The sequence below is a fragment of the Malaya genurostris genome, chromosome 1 (genome assembly GCF_030247185.1).
Source record: "Malaya genurostris strain Urasoe2022 chromosome 1, Malgen_1.1, whole genome shotgun sequence".
Lineage (NCBI taxonomy): Eukaryota > Metazoa > Arthropoda > Insecta > Diptera > Culicidae > Malaya > Malaya genurostris.
Genome location: NC_080570.1, coordinates 120017552 through 120037116, shown reverse-complemented (window position 1 = coordinate 120037116; position 19565 = coordinate 120017552). Strand labels below are relative to the sequence as shown.

The 19565-nt window shown below is 38.3% G+C and overlaps 2 protein-coding genes across 2 annotated transcripts in view; both read left to right on the top strand.

Moving 5' to 3' along the window:
- LOC131425623 (Ca(2+)/calmodulin-responsive adenylate cyclase) overlaps positions 1-9704 on the top strand; it is a 160660-nt gene extending 150956 nt beyond the window's left edge. The window contains exon 13 of the mRNA XM_058587651.1: positions 41-9704. Within this exon, the coding sequence (XP_058443634.1) occupies positions 41-456 (416 nt within the window). The 3' untranslated portion in view covers positions 457-9704. The remainder of the gene's footprint in view (positions 1-40) is intronic.
- The window catches only part of LOC131425637 (uncharacterized), a 52940-nt gene continuing 33802 nt past the window's right edge, over positions 428-19565 (top strand). The window contains exon 1 of the mRNA XM_058587686.1: positions 428-525. The gene's annotated coding sequence lies outside the window, so the exon portion shown is untranslated. The remainder of the gene's footprint in view (positions 526-19565) is intronic.

Sequence of the window (19565 nt, the reverse complement as noted above, 5' to 3'; positions counted from 1 at the left end):
TATTGATGTATTTATAAATTTTCAATCCTCAATCCTCCAGGTGGTGCCGAGAGCACCGGCTACATCACGGACGAACCCGGCTTGGAGAACATATCGCTGCTGAACGAGGCCGGCCTGACGGATGCCGAAGGGGCCCTGTCGGATGTGAACTCGCTGTACAACGCACCGGACGTGGATGATACGTCCGTATCGTCCCGTGCCAGCAGCCGGCTGTTGAGTTTGGACTCGCTCAGTGGACTGTACGACTGTGATCTGGACTCGAAGCACGAGATGGCCATCGTGAGCGTGTCGCACAAGATTAGTAGTAAGTTTGGACCTTCGTCCGGTTGCAGTACCACTCCGCCGGCATCGACGACCACACCGACCGTATCGACTTCGGCTGCTGCTGCTTCTGGTGCTGTAGGTGCTGCGGCAGTAACCAGTGCTACGGCCACCAACTCGGCTTCAACGGGTTGATTGAAAGATTTTAAATAGAGACACTGAAGTCGACAGCCACAAAACACAACTCACATGCAACCTTAAAAGGTAGATAGTATTTGCAGATTGTTGCTGCGCAGAAGATGGTAATTATGTAAATTAGTAACTTATTCTTATTTGATAGTGGGGGGGAAGGTCGAAAGTCGAAAGTCTAATACAAAGCAGTGGCATTTCATTTCTCGCTTGTGCTATAATAGAGAATATGCATTTGTAACGTTATTTTATGGTAAACGTGAGGAACTCAAAACTATCGATTAATTTGTTGGCTATTTATACTAGCGAGTGCTGTTGTGATAAGACAGAAGTAGTTTTGGTGCATATTTGTACTGTTTACGTTTGTTTCTTGCGGCAATAATCAAAGGACAAATTTACCCTCGTTTTCAACGGGGAACATTTCGACTAGGTACTGAATTGGTTACATGAATGCTCGAATAGTCACCCACAGTCGTGTTTTCTGTATTGAAGAGATTGAATTTGAAGCTGCTGAGGGATGTGCTGAGCTCATATATTATAGTTTAAACAGGATTCTGTAGATGAAAAAGATTTCCATTCCGAACAAAAAAGACGAACGCGAACACAATTCCGAAGCATGTTCGCGTAATACTGATGCAGATTCGGTTGAACTTTTGGTGCCGGTTGGTAACTGTTGACGAAGCCTAGAACCATTATTATAGAAAACAGACTGATTACCCGACAATGGACTGAAGTCAGTTATTAACGGTAAAAAAACAAACCTGTTTTGTCGGTTACGTTACTTATACCATTATATCTCTGGAACCAAAATTCACAGTCTTTTGGATTTTCGAACCTGATCAATACTAGCCTTCAAACGAGTCTAGACTTGTTTCCGAGAAAACTGTGCGGAAAAAAAATCTTCGAAAGAAGCATACACGTAAATACATACACAGCCATTTACCGATCTCGTCGGGCAGAGTCGAACACTACGGGTCTCCGAGGCTCCGTTCGAAATCCAGAGCTTTCCTGCATTACCTTTCTATAGAGAAAGTTAAGTACGAAAAATGATGGAACTGTGTATTGATTTTCGCCTGTTTTGGAGGTAGGACTACGTCTTTCTTTTCTATACTCACCTGGGTGCATCTTCACGTACAAAGAAAGCCCTTCACAAAGATGCTTCTGTATTGAATCAATCCGCATTGTAAGCAGTTCTGCTGCAGGGCGGAAGAGAAAATTGCAAGCACTTCCCTGGCCTTCTGCGGTAGTAGGAAACGGACGTTTGGAATCTGCTATGATCATCATTCGCACCGTTGGATTTGTTTGGTGCAGAGCTAATAAAAGTTATTTTCATTGATCCAAAATAGACGTAAAAGACAAGAAGCTAATGTCATTCTCAGCTTCGCTTGCAAACTATGAGAAAGAAATACATGTGCAGACAACGACATAAGAGGAAAAGTAATTTCAAAATTGTGTTCTTTCTTTTCCATGTGTCCTTTCAGTCTTTTTCGGTTTTCAGTCCCATCGCAAACTGTGCAGTATTCAACCGTAGCTTTGAGAATCGATAATGACAGGAAACGATTCACAATGATTTTTACCTGTTGGTACTCGAATCTAATTACTTCTATTTATCATATTTTAACACGCTTTATAGCCAAGCGTCGCTGATTTTCAATACATCGATGAAAGAATGAGAATCGGAATTCTGCTGATGCTCCCTGCAGACGTTAGTTTGGTTTCGTTTTGTCATAAAGGAAAGAGTGACGTTGGCAATTATACTCTCTCTTTTTTCAATGAGAAACGAAAATGCTTCGTCTCTCTTCGTTTGGTTTGGATACGGTCACTTACGAATGAGACAACAAAATAACGAATGTTGACTATGTTGGATTAATTTCTTTCATTGAGAATGCGTGAAAACTTTAAGCTCTGGTTCGCAGTACGAGTTTCGCTTGAGAACGATTACATGGTCATTCCATTGCTGATTCTTTGCATTTTAGTAAAATGCACCGAAAAGTGAACGACACCGGAAAAAAATCAATTAATCAACCCTTCTGAAGGCTATAAAATTTTCCCAATGAGCTATTCTTCCATTGAAACATGTTTGCAAATCAAAAGTAAAATTACTAGTTTAGTGCAAATCCACCACAACATTATCAATTTAGTGCACCGTTCGCCATTCAAACTTCGCATCAAACAAATGCAAATAAATCCAACATTCAGCTGATTTGCATTCAAGAAAAAAGGAACCGAACAGTGTTAAATATCGAAAAAAATTCTATAACTCAGCACTTCTAAGGGCCAGAAATAAATTCCAAGTAACATTAAGACAGTTTCTTAAGCTGAAAAATGAACTAATCAAACTCAAAATTCTATATGTTGTTATTTTTGTAGACGTTAGGACCGCCCAATTTGACAAAATGTACAAGTGAAATCACGTCACAAAAATTGCTTCAGCATCGAATTAATCCGCACTGTAAGCAATTCAGAAAAAGTGAAGCATTTAGCGCTAGCGAAAAACGAACGACTTTGATCTACTTTGTTCATGGTTTCCCAGCGTTGGATATGTTGGAAGTACACCGTTCGCAGTGCGGCTATCGCTTCAAACAGGGGCGGAACATAAATCGAAGTATTTCTAAGAACTATAATTGAGAGTGCTACAATCCGCAATCACGGTCAAATCATTTAGCTCCTGGTCAGTGTTTCCACACCAAATGAAGCAAAGACGTTCAACTTCATGAGTGCCACGACTCGGTGCGGAACGTTAGCGCTGTAGGCACACAAGCAGGTAGCAGATTTACTTTGTGCGTCGTTCACCTGACGAGAGGCAACCAACCGATTTGTTCGGAAATTTGCTCGCGAAAATAATTGTCAACTGTGTCAAATGTCGAAGAACTGTTTACCTTCGGTTCTTTTCAGAAGCTAAAGCATTTTACAAAGAACTAAGGAGATTTTACTTAGCGATTTGCTTCTTGTCGACAGTAGTACTACGTTAATCTCGCGGTTATGTCACTGAAATTATGATCATTGCTCGATTATTGCGCTTTGTAGGGTTTCAACAAGTTCAAAAAATGTACACGGAACCACCCGCGATCCCATTTCAACCAGAATATTAGTTGATTTTCTGAATTCGGTTAAAATTTGGTACAACTAATCGATTGTTGTTTTAACTAAACTGTCATTTTTGATTTTCGATTAGCAGAAACGATGGTTGAAACAACTAATTTAACTGTTTGAAAAAAAAAATGCTGTCAATTAGTGAGGACACATACCTTTCAATTTCAACATATATTTTAGTTGAAATAACTGGTGTTGTTATTGAAACAAAATTCTGTTAGTTGAAAAATAAATCGGTTTTATTTGTTTTAGACATTGCAAATAGTTGAATCAATTCGAACAATGTTATTGATTTGCGAAAATTTTAGTCAATTTATATGAGCTTGGGTGCATCAACCGCTGGGAATTGGAATTTTGCGACGGCAATTCAAACGCGCCATTCAATCGCAGCGCGTTCTGTGTGTTTGAAACCCTTCGCTCTTGTTACTTTCATAAATTAAATTCATGTCAAAAAGCGTTTTATTGCTAATGCATGAATATCATCATCGGTATCAAACAGCTGGAAGTAAAACAGTCTGCTGGAAGTAAACCAATGATCGAATTTGAAGCACAAAATTTTTGCGCATACCTGAAAGATTACGAGATGATGATTAACATTTTCTAATTTGTCACCAAATCTTTTTCATCTTAAACAAGGTTAACTTTATCACAACACCTCTGTTAGCTAAACACTTGTTATCATAAATTTCTCAAATTGAACACAATTTCACCAAACGCTTCAACCATCGATGTTGTTTTCATTGACATTTTAAAACGACGCGAACAGATTTCAACTAAAAAAGTTGTTGATTTTGCATTGCAATTATTGTTTTGCTTTCAACTGTCTCCGGCATTTGACAGCATTCAAAACAACATATTTTTCAACTCCTTGAATATATGCAAATCAAAAACCATATTGGATTAATCAAAAATAAATTAGTTAAATCAACTATAGCAGAAATCAAAAACTGCGATATCGCAATTTTATGACCGAAGGATATTCCGTGTAGTTTTGAAATTTTGTTGCACTAACCTCTAACCCGCGCTATGCCAGGTCCATAGAGTCCACCTTCCTCTTTCTCCAAGAACACCTTTTTGACGGATCATCCTTTCCTCCGAGTTAGCCTAGCCTCCTTTGAGACAGTAGAGTGCGCTACTTCAACCTTACGTACGCGCACTTTATCTCGTGCGTCCGCCATTCTGTTTGCCTGCGGTCCGATTCTGATCTCCAACACATCCATGACTTCCAGTAATGGTGAGTAGTCTTCGTTGAAGACACACGCACTCAAAAAACCGCAACTAGCACGATTGTTTTCGCCGAACGAAAACGCCTTGGATTATCATCGCAACTCGTATCTTGGCTGAACTCATATCTGTTCGATAAGAAATTACGCGTGAAAATAGACCACAGCACATCATTCGAGATTTCCATTAAATCGGGTGTCCCACAGGGTAGGATTTTAGGACCTTTGCTATTCGTATTATTCTTCAACGATGTGGTGTTGCTTTTGGGAGCTGGATGTAAATTAGTCTACGCAGATGATTTAAAACTGCATCTCGTTGTTCGTAGTTTAGATGATTGCCGGCGACTATAATGTCTGCTAACATTGTTCACCAAACAAACTCATCATAAATGTAGCCAAGTGCCAAGTTATTACATTTCATCGGATTTTATCTCCAGTCATATTTGACTGTAACATTGACGGTACAATTATCTTTAGACTGGATCAAGTGTGTGATATATTGGTTCGGTGTTCGTCGGTCACAAATCGTTCCGAAAGCTACACGCCAATTGGATTTCATCGATAAGGTTGCAAGGGACTTTAAAGACCCGCTTTAAAGATCTGAAGGCTTTTTTTTTGCTCACTCATCCGCCCAATTCTCGAGAACACGTCGATAATCTGCTTCAGCACAGATTCCATAGAACTGGAACTGGAACTTTTCTGTAAGACTCAAGCGATCAGCAAAAATTTGACTATAGATAATTTGCTATAAGTTGTGTGTACTTTGTTTAGAACACACTTCTTCCTGTAGATCCGGAATACCGTTTTTTGGGCCTATTGTTTGTGAAAGTCGGTATATCCGATGTGAGTTTACGTGGTCTTCAACTTACGAGACTTGTAAACTAGAGGAATGAATTTACTAGCTTTGAAAAGTTAGATCATCTTTACATCTTTTTCTGTGAAGGCTTACTCTCAAACTTGCAGTTTTTCATCTCATCACCCTGTAATTCCGGAACCGAAAGTCAGATCCATATTGCATAGCCTTTCAATATGAAAAAGGCAAAAAAGCAAAGCCGTCGTATTGCATCCCTTCGGAGGAACTTGACCTTCTGTTTCAATCGAACCTTTGCATGATTACCCCTACTGACACTAAGAATCCTTCTAGGTCGCGGCTCGAACGTACGACAACTGGCTTGTAAGACCAGTGCCTAAAAACAACCCACCCGGGCTCATAAACTTTCTTGCATAAACTTAAATACACAGGGGAAAAAATTGAACTAGCTTAAAACGAATTTGAACTTTGATGAATGCCTTTCCTTTGTTCACTGGCTAATGAAATGAGCAAAACATTTCTTCCGACGGTTCATTGACGATATCAAAATCCAACAGCTCTGGGTTTCCAACTTACGATTTTGAGTTCTACAACGACATCTGCTATAAATGCTACCGATTGATAATATGCCGCTCATGCAAATGTTTCAGAACCGGTCGATTTAGCCAACTTTTCGATTCACGGCTGCCATCAAACACAGGGTGTCCCATGAAAAATTTCGAATCTAAAAATGCAATAATAAAAAGTAGGGTGGGTAATGTCGGAGACATAACTGGGAGTCGTGAATACGAATAAAACTGACGTTCTTCTATTCACACATTCGTTCGTTAGTTCCGAAGCCTGGGACTGCAATATGCAATATTCATGCTTGGAATCCAGTTCTTAAGTTCTCAACATGCTCATAAATTTAGTTCTATAATTCTGCAACTGAACTCATTAGAATCCAGCTTCCGAATTTATTGTTAAAACTCTAAAATCTAGTTCCAGAACCCAAGTTCTGAGCTCAATTCCAGCATGCAAGTCTGGAAATTAAGATTTAAGAATTAAATTCTTAAACTGAATTGAGGAATTAAAATATGGTTCAGAAGTCAATTCCAAAATTCTGGTTCGGAATTCAGATCAAAAATTTTGTTCCAGAATCCAGATCTAGAATTCACATCTTGAGTTTGTCCCGGAACTCTGTGATTGAATTCTTGTATAAAAATTCTAAATACGGATTCCGAACTTAAATTAAGGCGCTAAAATTTAGCATTTAGTTCCAAAACTCTAGTTCCAGTTGTAAAGTTTGAACCTGTATTCTGAAACGGAAATTATATTTTGAATCTTAAATTCAGAATTCAGGTGGACCAGAACTCAGCTTCTGATTTCAATTTCAGAATCCAATACAAATGAGGATTTACACTCCGCAGATGGTCTGTTTTGGCTGCTGCTGTTCGAAGGTACTCATTACGACCTCTAGTCCCGGCTGAAGCATGAAAAGAATTGATCGATTTTTGACCAAGGTTTAACATTTATACTCGCCCAGTTTAACATCGGAACTAAGACTATCTCGAAACTGTCGCCCGAGTGCGAAAAAGGCAAGCAAACGTGATAAGTTTTCCTAATTGTCTCTTAAAGTTTGAGAAAACTGAATTTTTGAGTTATTTTAGGGTTATTTAACACTGTTGAAAATTTAATCATAAATTGCTGATAATATCTCTGATGGCATGAAGAAAAAATTATGTTATTGCGTTTAGTACAATTCCAGATATTAACGATTGAGTTCTATCCATTCTTTCACAGGGCGAATTTTGAAAAGACACCTCATAGTAAAGTGAGACCTATTCAAGTCAAATAAAGGATTTCAATGATTATACATTTATTTGAAAGGTTGATTCATGCAACTTTTATGAAAATAATTTCATTCAAATGACCCCCACGACTTACTTGACAGTAGCCAATCCGATCCACCCAATTTTTGAGTACATTTTCAATTATTTCTGGCTTTATGTCATCAAATTTCGTGATTTAGGTCTTCAATTGTTTCTTTTATGCTCGGCGTCTTATCTTTAACCGCTCCCCAAAGAAAATAACCCAGCGATGTCAAATCGCAGCATTTCGGAGGCCAATTTACATTACCATTTCTGCCGATTATTCGATTAGACACCCTGTATAATTATGACGAAATTCTCAGCACTGAGAAAGGAAACATTTCACAACATCAACTGTCAGAACATTTCGGATCCAACAACTAGAAGCGCTACGGTGAAAGAGCTGGCCTTTCGGTTAGTCTATGTCCATCGATTTCCATCCATTATTCGTCAAATCAAATGAAATTTTCAACGTGGCACAAACCTTAAAAAGTAAAGCAGTAAATTCTTCTCCTTTTCCGCCCAGTGAACGGCGATTGAGTAACCAATTCAATACCTGCATCGAAAAAATAAAAAATCTTGTTGACAACTCGAATATGCATCACAAACGCCGCCTGCTTTGCTACTCCTGGTAGCATCCGTTGTTTACGTTCTCTGATTATGCAATAATTCAACATAAATGACAACACAATAGAAATGGTTTCATCTGAGTTGCTCAGTCAAATGTAGTTAATAAAAATAAACCGAACAACACCCCCTTAAACTATGTGATAAACCAAATATGCACTTCAAAATGCTGGAATTGTACAGATTATCAAAAACATGATTTCACCTACCTGACTTGGATTTCCTCGTATGTGAAAAATTCTAAATACCTATCCTCTTATCATAGCAGAAGAAAATCTTTCAGCACAAAAACAAAAACGGAAAACCGTAGATTATATCAGCACGCAAATACATTTAAAAAATTCCCATGGAAACGATATTAGGTGCCGCACTCTACTCATATAAACAAACAAACAAACAATACAAAAAAACACAGAACACCGAGGGAATCTTTAACTGAGGAAAAGACTTGAAAAACTGAGTGAGTGGAGAGGGTGGAAAACCAGAAATTCAACCAACGTAAGAGCACGAGATAATGATGTTAAGAGTAATCAAACCATTATAGACTAGTAAGCGTAAGCGTTTTATTTTTCTATTATCCGGGGCACCGCAAATGCCTTTTGTTGAAAACAAAATATATGAAAAACTAATTACTATTAGCTGTTTTATAATAGACTTTTTAGGTGTTTCAGTTCAAATGTATAGTAAACAAAACAAAAAAATTAATGCTCTCACTTTTACGAAACAATGGAACCGAAAATCTCTGTACAGTTTCAAACAAAAAAATAAAATGGTTCCAAGATGTAAAAAAAAACAAACCAAAAGTCGCTTGCGCAAACCCACCTCTTTTCCCCTCATCACTTTTAGGCTCAGACGACGACGAGACGAGAGTGTTGAAACAGAAATCATGGAGCAACAAAAAAAACAAGTAACTATTTGTTCTATACTTACATAAACCGACACAAGCAAACACAAGTCACGCTTTCTAAAAGCTGTCTGTCTATATCTATTTAAAATAGGATCTTAATATATTTTTACTAAACGACTTAACTTAAAATAATAACGACTACATTTAATAATAATAATTTATATCTGGCAAATGAATGATTAAATTTATTGAACCTTTATTGGAAACCCTCTGACAAACGAAGAAAGGTAAAATGAATGGCTTAGTCTGTAAGGAAACGAATAACAAATCGAATTCAAAATGATCACGCAAAAAAAAGTCTAGGCGGTTTTATCCTCACAACTCAAAACGGATATTTTTGGCGAGTGCGCCAACCCAAAAAGCTTACACATCACATCTATCTATCATTCAGCATCCTACCAAACAGGTGATCATGACTTAAAGAAGATTTGCCATTTGCTATCATCAACAGTGTAACAGTAACACAGTAAACAAAACAGTCAATTGTCGTGCTTGTCACCTCATACTTTGAAAATCTCGTTCCGATATTATGCTGTGCAAACATTGGATATTACAAACAATACAAAAAGAAAAACCCGATCAGGAAAAGGGCTTCATCGGCTGGAATTGTAAGTGAATCTTATGGAATTTATTCTTAGCAAACAGCAGCAGCAGTGTAGTAGCAGCTGTAATTGCTTCGAAGAGAAGTGTAGAGCAGAGCTGTTTCTATAATACAGAAATTACAGAGAAAAAAGTGAAGAAAACCGGCTGTTAAAATTTTACTTTGATGACTGTCACATAGCAATAGTAATAGAGATGGTTTTTCTTACCCTTTTCGTCTTCAGTCGGTGTTGAACAGTCGTTCGCACCGCACGCGTATAGCTCTTGGCTCCTGGAATTTTTTTCTGGCTACCTAGAGTTTCATTGATTCAAGGCTTCAGTCTTTTTCAAGGCTACCTGAATCACTGACTAAGTGATACAAAGAGTGATATTAGAGTGACTAAGTGATACAAAGAGTGATATTAGAGTGACTAAGAAATTAATCAGCCTTTTTTAAGGCTAGCTCTCTAATCGAAGACTAATTTAGCCTAGTTAATTTAATTTAAAATTTCATTAATTTCAAAAATGCCTGCGTCCAACCGGAAAGGCAACAAGCCTAAGGCTAAAAATAATTCAATACGGAATAAATCACAATCCGTTATTCAACATTTTTCTAATAACATTCACGATCTTATAGAATCTGAATGTAAAAATAAAAGACAACGGACGGATTTCCCTTCCGTTGATCCTATGCCGTCTAACAATATTTACGAGATTCTTCCTGAATCCGATTGTAGCGACATAGAAGAAAATTCTTCAAAAATTCCCAAAATGGACGCTTGTCGTTCTGGGAAGAAACATCAATCTATGCCACCAGTGACGGTGATGATTTCCGACTTCAAAGCATTCCGTACTGAGCTTTCTACTTTTCTCCCGGAAGTAAAAGTCTCATTTCAAATCGGACGAAGAGGAGAATGTCGAGTCTTGGTGGATGGATTGGAAGATTACGAACGTCTTATTCGATATTTGTCCGAGAAACTTCATAAATTTTATTCATATGATATAAAATCAGACAGACCCTTCAAGGCTGTCTTGAAAGGATTATCAAATGATCAAAGTATTGATGAAATTAAAAATGAAATAAAAGAATTGCTTGGTTTTGCCCCTTCCCAAGTAATACTTATGAAAAAAAGAGCGAATGGTACTTCTAAACCACGCTCTGGAATTTCCCATGAACTTTACCTAATACACTTCAATCGAAGTGATGTAAACAATTTGAAAACTTTAGAAAAAGTACGTTTCATTTCCCACATTAAAATTCATTGGGAACATTATAAACGGCATAATCGTATTGCAAACTTAACGCAATGTCGTCGTTGCCAAGGCTTCGGCCATGGAACCAAAAATTGTCATATGGATATACGGTGTTTGAATTGTGGTAAATCGCATTCGAAAGACGTTTGTCCAATGAATGAAACCACTGATAAATTTTCATGTTCAAATTGCAATGGAAATCATAAATCCAATTATTTGAAATGTCCTGTCAGGGAAAAAATTTTAAACGCTCGTTCGCTTAGACAACAAGTCAAATCAACGACCTTAAATTTACAGAACATACCTGAAAAACAAAAAACCGTTACAAATACCACGCCTAATTCTTCTAAGGCACTTATTTCTTCGAATTTGAAACAAAAAACGGGTACGCCTTCCAATTCGTCTTCTAACGAAAACAATTTATTGACAGGTAGATCGACCTCGTCATCATCTTCTTCTAATGTCAGTTATGCTAGTATAACAGGTAGAAATCTACCACTTTATTCTTCTAATGTAAATAATCAAAACACAGGACCGCCTTCCAATTCGTCTTCTAACGAAAACAATTTATTGACAGGTAGATCGACCTCGTCATCGTCTTCTAATGACAGTTACGCTTTGTTAGATCGGCAAAATCATCTTCTTCTAATGGCAGTTCTAATGACAGTCTACCTTCCAATATTCCTTCAATGCCATTCGCTTCTTTAAATGAAGTCGATTTAGGCGATATAACTGAAAATAAATCTACCTACACGATCAAATTTTTCAAATGATCATCCGAATGAATTCGACTTCATCACTTTTTGAAGCATTTCAAATCGGATGACAATTTGCCAATAATATTATAATGAACTTGAAATTTAACAGTGATGTTAAATAATTATTTGAGTATTTTAAATTGGAATGCTCGATCATTAAAATCGAGTGAAGATGAATTTTATAATTTTCTCAAAGTTCACAAAATTCATATTGCCATTGTGGAAGAAACTTTTCTTAAACCAAGTGTCAAATAGAAAAGTAATCCACATTATGTGGTTCATCGATTTGGCAGGTTTACTGGAATGGGTGGTAGAGTTGCCATTTTTGTCCAACGGCAAATTAAACATCGAATTTTACCTTCTTTCAATACTAAAGTTATTGAAAGCTTGGGAATCGAAGTTGAAACCATTCATGGAATTTATTCCATCGCTGGAGCATATTTGCCATTCCAATGCACCGGCGAACAATTAAGGCGATTTGCAAAAACCCACAAGATATCCAGTGGAATTGTAGGCAAAATAACAGTAATGGTAAAATACTTCATAATCAACTCTCAGCTGGTTACTTCACAGTTCTTCATCCCAGTAATCCTACTTGTTTCTCTTCCGTGAAAAACCCGTCTACAATTGATCTGGTTCTAACAGATCAAAGTCACATTTGTAGTGAACCGATTACACATGCTGACTTTGACTCAGATCATCTTCCAGTAACATTCAGACTTTCCAACGAAGCTATAATTAATCCAATTAGTTCTATATTCAACTATCATAGAGCTAATTGGTTGGATTACAGATCTCACATTGAAAATCATGTGGATCATGAAACTATTTTAGAAAATTCTGCGGACATCGACACAGCAATTGATAATTTGAATCATTACATTATCGAAGCTAGAAATCTTTCAGTTCCCAAAGCTCAAACTAAATTAAATTCTCCTATCATCGATGACAATCTTCAACTGCTCATTCTGTTGAAGAATGTTCGTCGACGACAATATCAACGTTCTCGTGATCCTGCTTTGAAAAACATAGTTAAGGATTTACAAAAGGAAATTAAACATAGATTTACTCTTTTGCGAAATGAAAATTTCGCTAAAGAAGTTGAACAAATTAAACCGTATTCTAAACCTTTTTGGAAACTTTCTAAGGTTCTTAACAAACCTCAGAAACCAATTCCTGCTCTCAAGGAAGGAAATCAAATACTTTTTACAAATGGCGAAAAAGCTCAAAAACTTGCTCAGCAGTTCGAGTGTCCACAATTTTAATTTGAACGTTGTGAGTTCTATTGAAAATGAAGTGTCACTGAAATATGATCATATTTCAACTCAAGTGTTATTACCAAATGACATTATTGAGACGAATTTTGATGATATTAAATCAATTAAAAACATGAAGGCTCCTGGTAATGATGGAATTTTTAATATTCTTATTTAAAATCTTCCCGATGTTGCATTGGGACTCCTGGGTAAAATTTTCAACAAGTGTTCTTCATTAGCGTACTTCCCTAAGAGATGGAAAAACGCTAAAGTAATTATAACAAACACATCAAGTTATCGGCAGTTCGCTGTCACATCTCATCCAAGTCAGTCGATAAAACAAAACCGCTTACGTTCGGGACGGAAGAAACCAAGTACAGTATTGTGTAGTGAACAATAGAACGATCTCGAAATGAGTGAACCAAACGAACAAAAGCTACCGCCGCTACGAAAGAATACAGTTATTTTTGACTTCAGGCAGTGCAAAATTCAACCTTCTATACGAGAACTTGAAGATTTGCTTAAGGAGCAAATGCATCTTCACATTAAACGTGTGCATTTACTTCAACGGAATAAGATAAATAATGTTGTTTACATCCAGTTTTATAAAGAGTTGGATGTAAATCAATTCGCAAAAGACAATAACAATGTGCACTATGTGGAGCATGAAATCATCAAGTACAACATCCTCATAAGCCAAGAGCTTCTTTTCTTAAACCAAACAATAATCACATTCTCAAATTGAATGGCTTGGAATTGACATGGTCTGATCAAGCTAAATACTTAGGTTTAACGTATGACAAAAAACTCACTTTCAAGGATCACATTGAAGGAATCCAGGCAAAGTGTAATAAATATATTAAATGCTTATATCCTCTTATAAACTGAAATCCTAAGCTCTGTCTAAAAAACAAATTGTTAATTTATAAACAAATTTTCAGACCAGCCATGCTTTATGCGGTACCAATTTGGTCAAGCTGTTGTTCCACCAGGAAGAAAACGCTTCAAAGGATTCAGAATAAAATTCTGAAAATGATTCTGAAGCGTCCTCCCTGGTTTAGTACAAATGAGTTACACAGACTCACAAATATAGAACCATTAGATGTAATGTCACATAATATTATAAGCAAATTCCGACAAAAATCGATGCAATCTTCAATTGAATCGATTCGCTCTCTGTATTAGTTAGTAAGTTAGTATATAAGTTCCTTTTCCCCATTACACAATACAAGTAGGTTTAGAATTTTCCCTACACAAAAATCTCAGAATTGCGGAAGCAAATGATGTCTTCATGGTAATAACCAAATCATATATATATATATATATATATAACAGGGCTGAAAAGTCACCACTTGTGGCTGAACACCCAATTTAAATCTTAATAATTTAATTTTAACTCATATTCCAATAAATAGTTATTTAAATAAATAAAATACCCTTTTCGTCTTCGATTGCTGCAAACTAAGAGCCCAATTTGAACCACTAAGCAGACAGTAAATTTCTGATCAGTAAGCAGTAATTGTGTTTAAATATGTTCCTTAAACTAAATAATCACTTCTCTTCTGCATATATATTGATTCGATCTAAATACAGAATAGGGTTGAATATTGCCAATACAATTTACTGTCACTTTAGTACATTATTTAAATCAGATGTGGAAATAAGCCCATTTTGCGCAGGAAAATGTGAATCAAGATTTCCGATTGTGAATCAGAAAACTGAGCGCCGTGAATTAAAAAATTGGGTAACAAAACTGTATATTACACAGAGTAGTAGCAGATCTTATCCATACGCGCTCTTTTTATTGCGAGACAAATTTGTTCTCATTCTCAGAAGACAACCATGCGCAGGCGAAGAGCATTAGTTGCTCTCATAAACTCGTTCGCGCATTTAAGGGCGTGGCTCGCTGTGCATATTACATTTCCCTTCATGCTCTCTCGCAAATGTGCAAAATGACTCTCGATGTGGCCGGGTGGCCAAGAAAGTTTTGATATTTTCGTTTACAAGTTTGACTACATCACATAAAAACCAAGAAAGCTACCGCTTGTTTGGCAGCCTTTTTGAACCGATTTTATTTCTCTCTCATGTTTCGTTACTTTACCAGAAAACTGGAGCAGAAAAAATGGCGCCGCCATAGAAATCGACTTACCTTCACAAAAATAACTTTCACTTCATTTTTATCGCGACAACATATATGTTTTATGCACTAATCGCATCTAAATAAAATTATCTAGACATTGTCAGGATAGATTTTTGATCCATGCTTTTAAAGGCGAGATATTCAATGAACAAATTGAAAGACGGCTTTTTCAGCTATGCAATTTTTCCTTCAGAAAAAAAACTCCCGAACCCTAAGTCAATGAATCATTCTGAAATTTTCACAGAATATTCTGAACAAAAAAAAAATATCAAAATCCTGCACTCCTGTTAGAGATTGTCAGTTGGGTTTTTTGATATTCGTCACCGTTTCTGAGAAAATCAGATTTGAAACCTGAAAATAGCCCTCTAAAATGCCCTAAAACACACTGACCTCAGCCTTTAAGTACCGCGGTAAAAACGGACGTAAAACGCTTCGTTCGTTCTCAGCGCGTTTAGCCAAGAACGGAGTTCGAGTGCTCCATTCGCATGAGAACAGGTGTAGAAACTTGTGCTAATTAACTCTCCGACAAGTTCCCGATCACAATATAATATTCATACAATTTTGTAATAATATTAAACCCTGCATTTTTCGTCAGTTGTGTTTTCTGAGACTTGTTCAATTACTTTCCTTGACGTACGGCACAATTGTTAATAATTAGGTTTTCAAAAGCGGGGAAAATATCTGTAACTATTCAATCATTCTAAAGTTTTTTTTATCGACTTCTTGAAAATCCTGATGAGATCTTGCTCAACCCCACCTTGAAATTTATTTAAAATTGTAATCCGGTTATCCCATTCAAAGTGAAAAAAACAATCATTAAATAAATAAAGATTACTACAGATCTAATCTTTTTTTTTTTATTCAATATTATAGTATAATTTTAAGGCACACTGCTTAAGCTCTAAGATGCCAAGGGTATTTACTAATCTTAATTACGACTAACTTAAAACTAGAATAGTATCATTATGTAATGTAGCGGTAGCGGATTCTCGAGAAGCTATCGGTAGTGGCCGGTGAATTGAATATCGCATGAGGGTCTTCCATATGCCGTTGGCGAAGATCCATGTTGGCCGCATCCTTCGGTCCGTGTGGGTCCGCGGGAAACACCCCCAGGCTACGAAGGCCCGGCGGGTGGCCCGCATGCTGGTTTTCGACTGGGGGCGGCCTTCCGTGGACGATGATGGTGATGTTACGGAAGAGAATGAAAAAAAAAGTAAATATTGTGGAAACGGGGTAAAAAGGGGATGTGGGAACAAAATGTTTGAAAACGATAAAGATCTAATTAGTTGCCATCGAGATGGTGAAGAGGCAGGGAAGAGGTAACGAAAAAGTTAGTGGCAAAAAAAGATCTTGTTAGTTCCAATGAAGATGGTGGACAGGGACGGGGATCGAGAGAATCGGGCGGATGTTAGTGTCGAACCTGTAGGTGGAGTTTATACTTTCTGAGCGAGGGATAACACATTACACTTGTATATCAATGTGTTTAAGGTACTGGTATATGAGAAGCATATATAAACTATCCCGACTCGCCAACACATCCCGAACCGGAACCTCAGGCGGTCTACCTCGGGCCCTAAGGGATTCCAGTAGCTTCGACCTGGCGTCACGATACTCTACGCACGACCACACGACATGCTCGATGTCCTGATAACCGTCGCCACAGGTGCAGAGACCGCTCTCCGCAAGCCCAACACGCCGGAGATGTGCGTTGAAGGTGTAGTGATTTGACATGAGCCGCGACATAACACGAATGAAATCGCGACTCACGTTCATCCCCCTGAACCAAGGTTTCGTCGAAACCCTAGGGATAATGGAATGTAGCCATCGTCCCAGTTCGCCATTGCTCCATGAAGTTTGCCAACTTTCGAGAGTTTTCTGACGAGAGATACTGAAAAATTCATTGAAGCAGATTGGTCTTTCATAAATATCACCTTCTAATGCGCCCACCTTAGCCAATGAGTCTGCCTTTTCATTGCCTGGAATGGAACAATGCGAAGGGACCCAGACTAACGATATTAAATAAGACCGTTCAGATAAAGTTCGCAAGTGTTCCCGTATTTTCCCCAGGAAATATGGGGGATACTTTCCTGGCTTCATTGCCCGGAGAGCTTCTATTGAGCTTAGACTGTCCGTGACAATGAAGTAATGGTCTTTGGGCAAGGTTTCAATGATCTCAAGGGTGTACTGAATAGCAGCTAATTCTGCGACGTAAACTGAAGCCGGATCACTGAGTTTGTAAGAAGCGGTGATGTTCTGATTGAAGATACCGAAGCCTGTGGACCCGTTGAGATTTGATCCGTCAGTGTAAAACATCTTTTCACAGTTGACTGTTCTAAATTTATTATAAAAATTATTTGGGGCCACTTGAGGGCGCACGTGATCCGGGATTCCACGAATTTCTTCTCTCATGGATGTGTCGAAAAACACAGTAGAATCAGAAGTATCCAAGAAATGAGCACGATTGGAAACAAACGAAGAAGGATTAATATTCTGAGCCATGTAATCAAAATACAAGGACATAAAACGGGTCTGAGAATTGAGCTCGACAAGCCTTTCGAAGTTTTCAATCACCATCGGATTCAAGATGTCGCATCGGATTAGCAATCGATATGAGAGATCCCAGAATCGGTTTTTCAACGGTAAGACGCCCGCGAGCACTTCGAGACTCATCGTATGAGTCGACTGCATGCAACCTAAGGCAATACGCAAACAACGATACTGTATTCTTTCCAGTTTAATGAAATGGGTGTTCGCGGCGGATCGGAAGCAAAAGCATTCGTATTCCATCACGGACAATATCGTTGTTTGGTACAGCCTGATCAGGTCTCCTGGGTGGGCACCCCACCATGATCCGGTTATTGTACGAAGAAAATTGATTCTCTGTTGGCATTTTTGTTTCAGATACCTAATGTGACATCCCCAGGTTCCTTTGGAGTCGAACCAGACCCCGAGATATTTGAATGTGAAGACCTGAGCTATGTTTTCACCCCCTAGTTGCTGGTTCTCGCTTCCTTGAAAATACAACCAGCTCAGTTTTCTCCGTAGAGAACTCGATACCCATTTGAAGAGCCCATGTCGACAAGTTGTCGAGGGTATCTTGCAATGGTCCTTGGAGATCGGCAGCTTTGGGTCCTATAATGGACACAACGCTGTCGTCGGCAAGTTGTCTTAGCGTGCAAGATGTGTTGATACATTCATCAATGTTGTTCACGTAAAAGTTGTATAAAAGGGGGCTTAAGCATGAGCCCTGAGGAAGACCCATGTAACTGAATCGTATTGTCGACAAATCACCATGCGCGAAATACATGTATTTCTCGGACAACAGATTATACAAAAAGTTATTCAAAATTGGTGAAAGACCATGCTGATGCAACTTCTCAGATAGGATGTTTATGGAAACTGAATCAAAAGCCCCCTTGATGTCTAGGAAAACTGACGCCATTTGTTCTTTACGAGCAAATGCCATTTGAATTTCGGTTGAGAGCAACGCAAGACAATCGTTCGTTCCTTTGCCCCTGCGGAAGCCGAATTGTGTATCTGAAAGTAAGCCATTAGTCTCGACCCAATTGTCTAGACGAAACAGAATCATTTTTTCGAACAATTTCCGGATACAGGAAAGCATAGCAATCGGCCGATACGAATTGTGATCGGAGGCTGGTTTCCCTGGTTTTTGAATGGCGATAACTCTTACTTGTCTCCAGTCATGTGGGACAATATTATCCTCAAGAAGCCTATTGAATAAATTCAATAAGCGCCTTTTGGCAGAGTCAGGCAAATTTTTCAACAAGTTGAATTTGATTTTGTCTAACCCCGGAGATTTATTGTTACACGATAAAAGCGCAAGTGAGAACTCGACCATCGAAAAAGGTGTTTCGTTTCTGTTTGATGAAGCGACGCGCATGATTGTCTGTTCCGGAACAGAGTCAGGACATACTTTTTTAGCGAAATCGAATATCCAGCGGTTAGAATATTCCTCGCTTTCGTTTGTGGTGTTTTTGTTGCGCATTCGTCGGGCTGTGTTCCAAAGAGTGCTCATTGATGTTTCTCTCGATAATCCGTCTACGAATCGACGCCAATAACCGCTTTTCTTCGCTTTAATCAAGCTTTTCATTTTAGCGTCTAATGCCGCGTAGTTTCTGAAATTATCAGGTGTTCCGTTTTTCCTAAACTCGACAAATGATGAAGTTCTCTCCGCGTTTAATTCTGAGCACTCTTTGTCCCACCACGGGTTGGGGGGACGGATGTTAGTTTTCGCGCCGGGTACACGTTTCGTCTGAGCTTGAGTCGCGGTGTCGAGAATCAAGCCAGCCAAAAACGTGTACTCTTCCTCCGGAGGAAGTTCTTGTGTTGTTTCTAGATTCTCAGATATCAAATTTGCGTAGCATTTCCAATCAATGTTTCGTGTGAGGTCATACGAAACATTGATTGTTTCCGATGGTCTTAATCCGGTGGCGATTGAAATTACGATAGGCAGATGATCGCTACCGTGGGGATCAGGGATTACCTTCCACGTGCAACCCAACCGTAGCGATGTCGAGCAAAGGGATAAGTCTAGCGCACTTGGTCTTGCTGGTGGTGCAGGAATTCGTGTCATTTCTCCCGTATTCAAGATTGTCA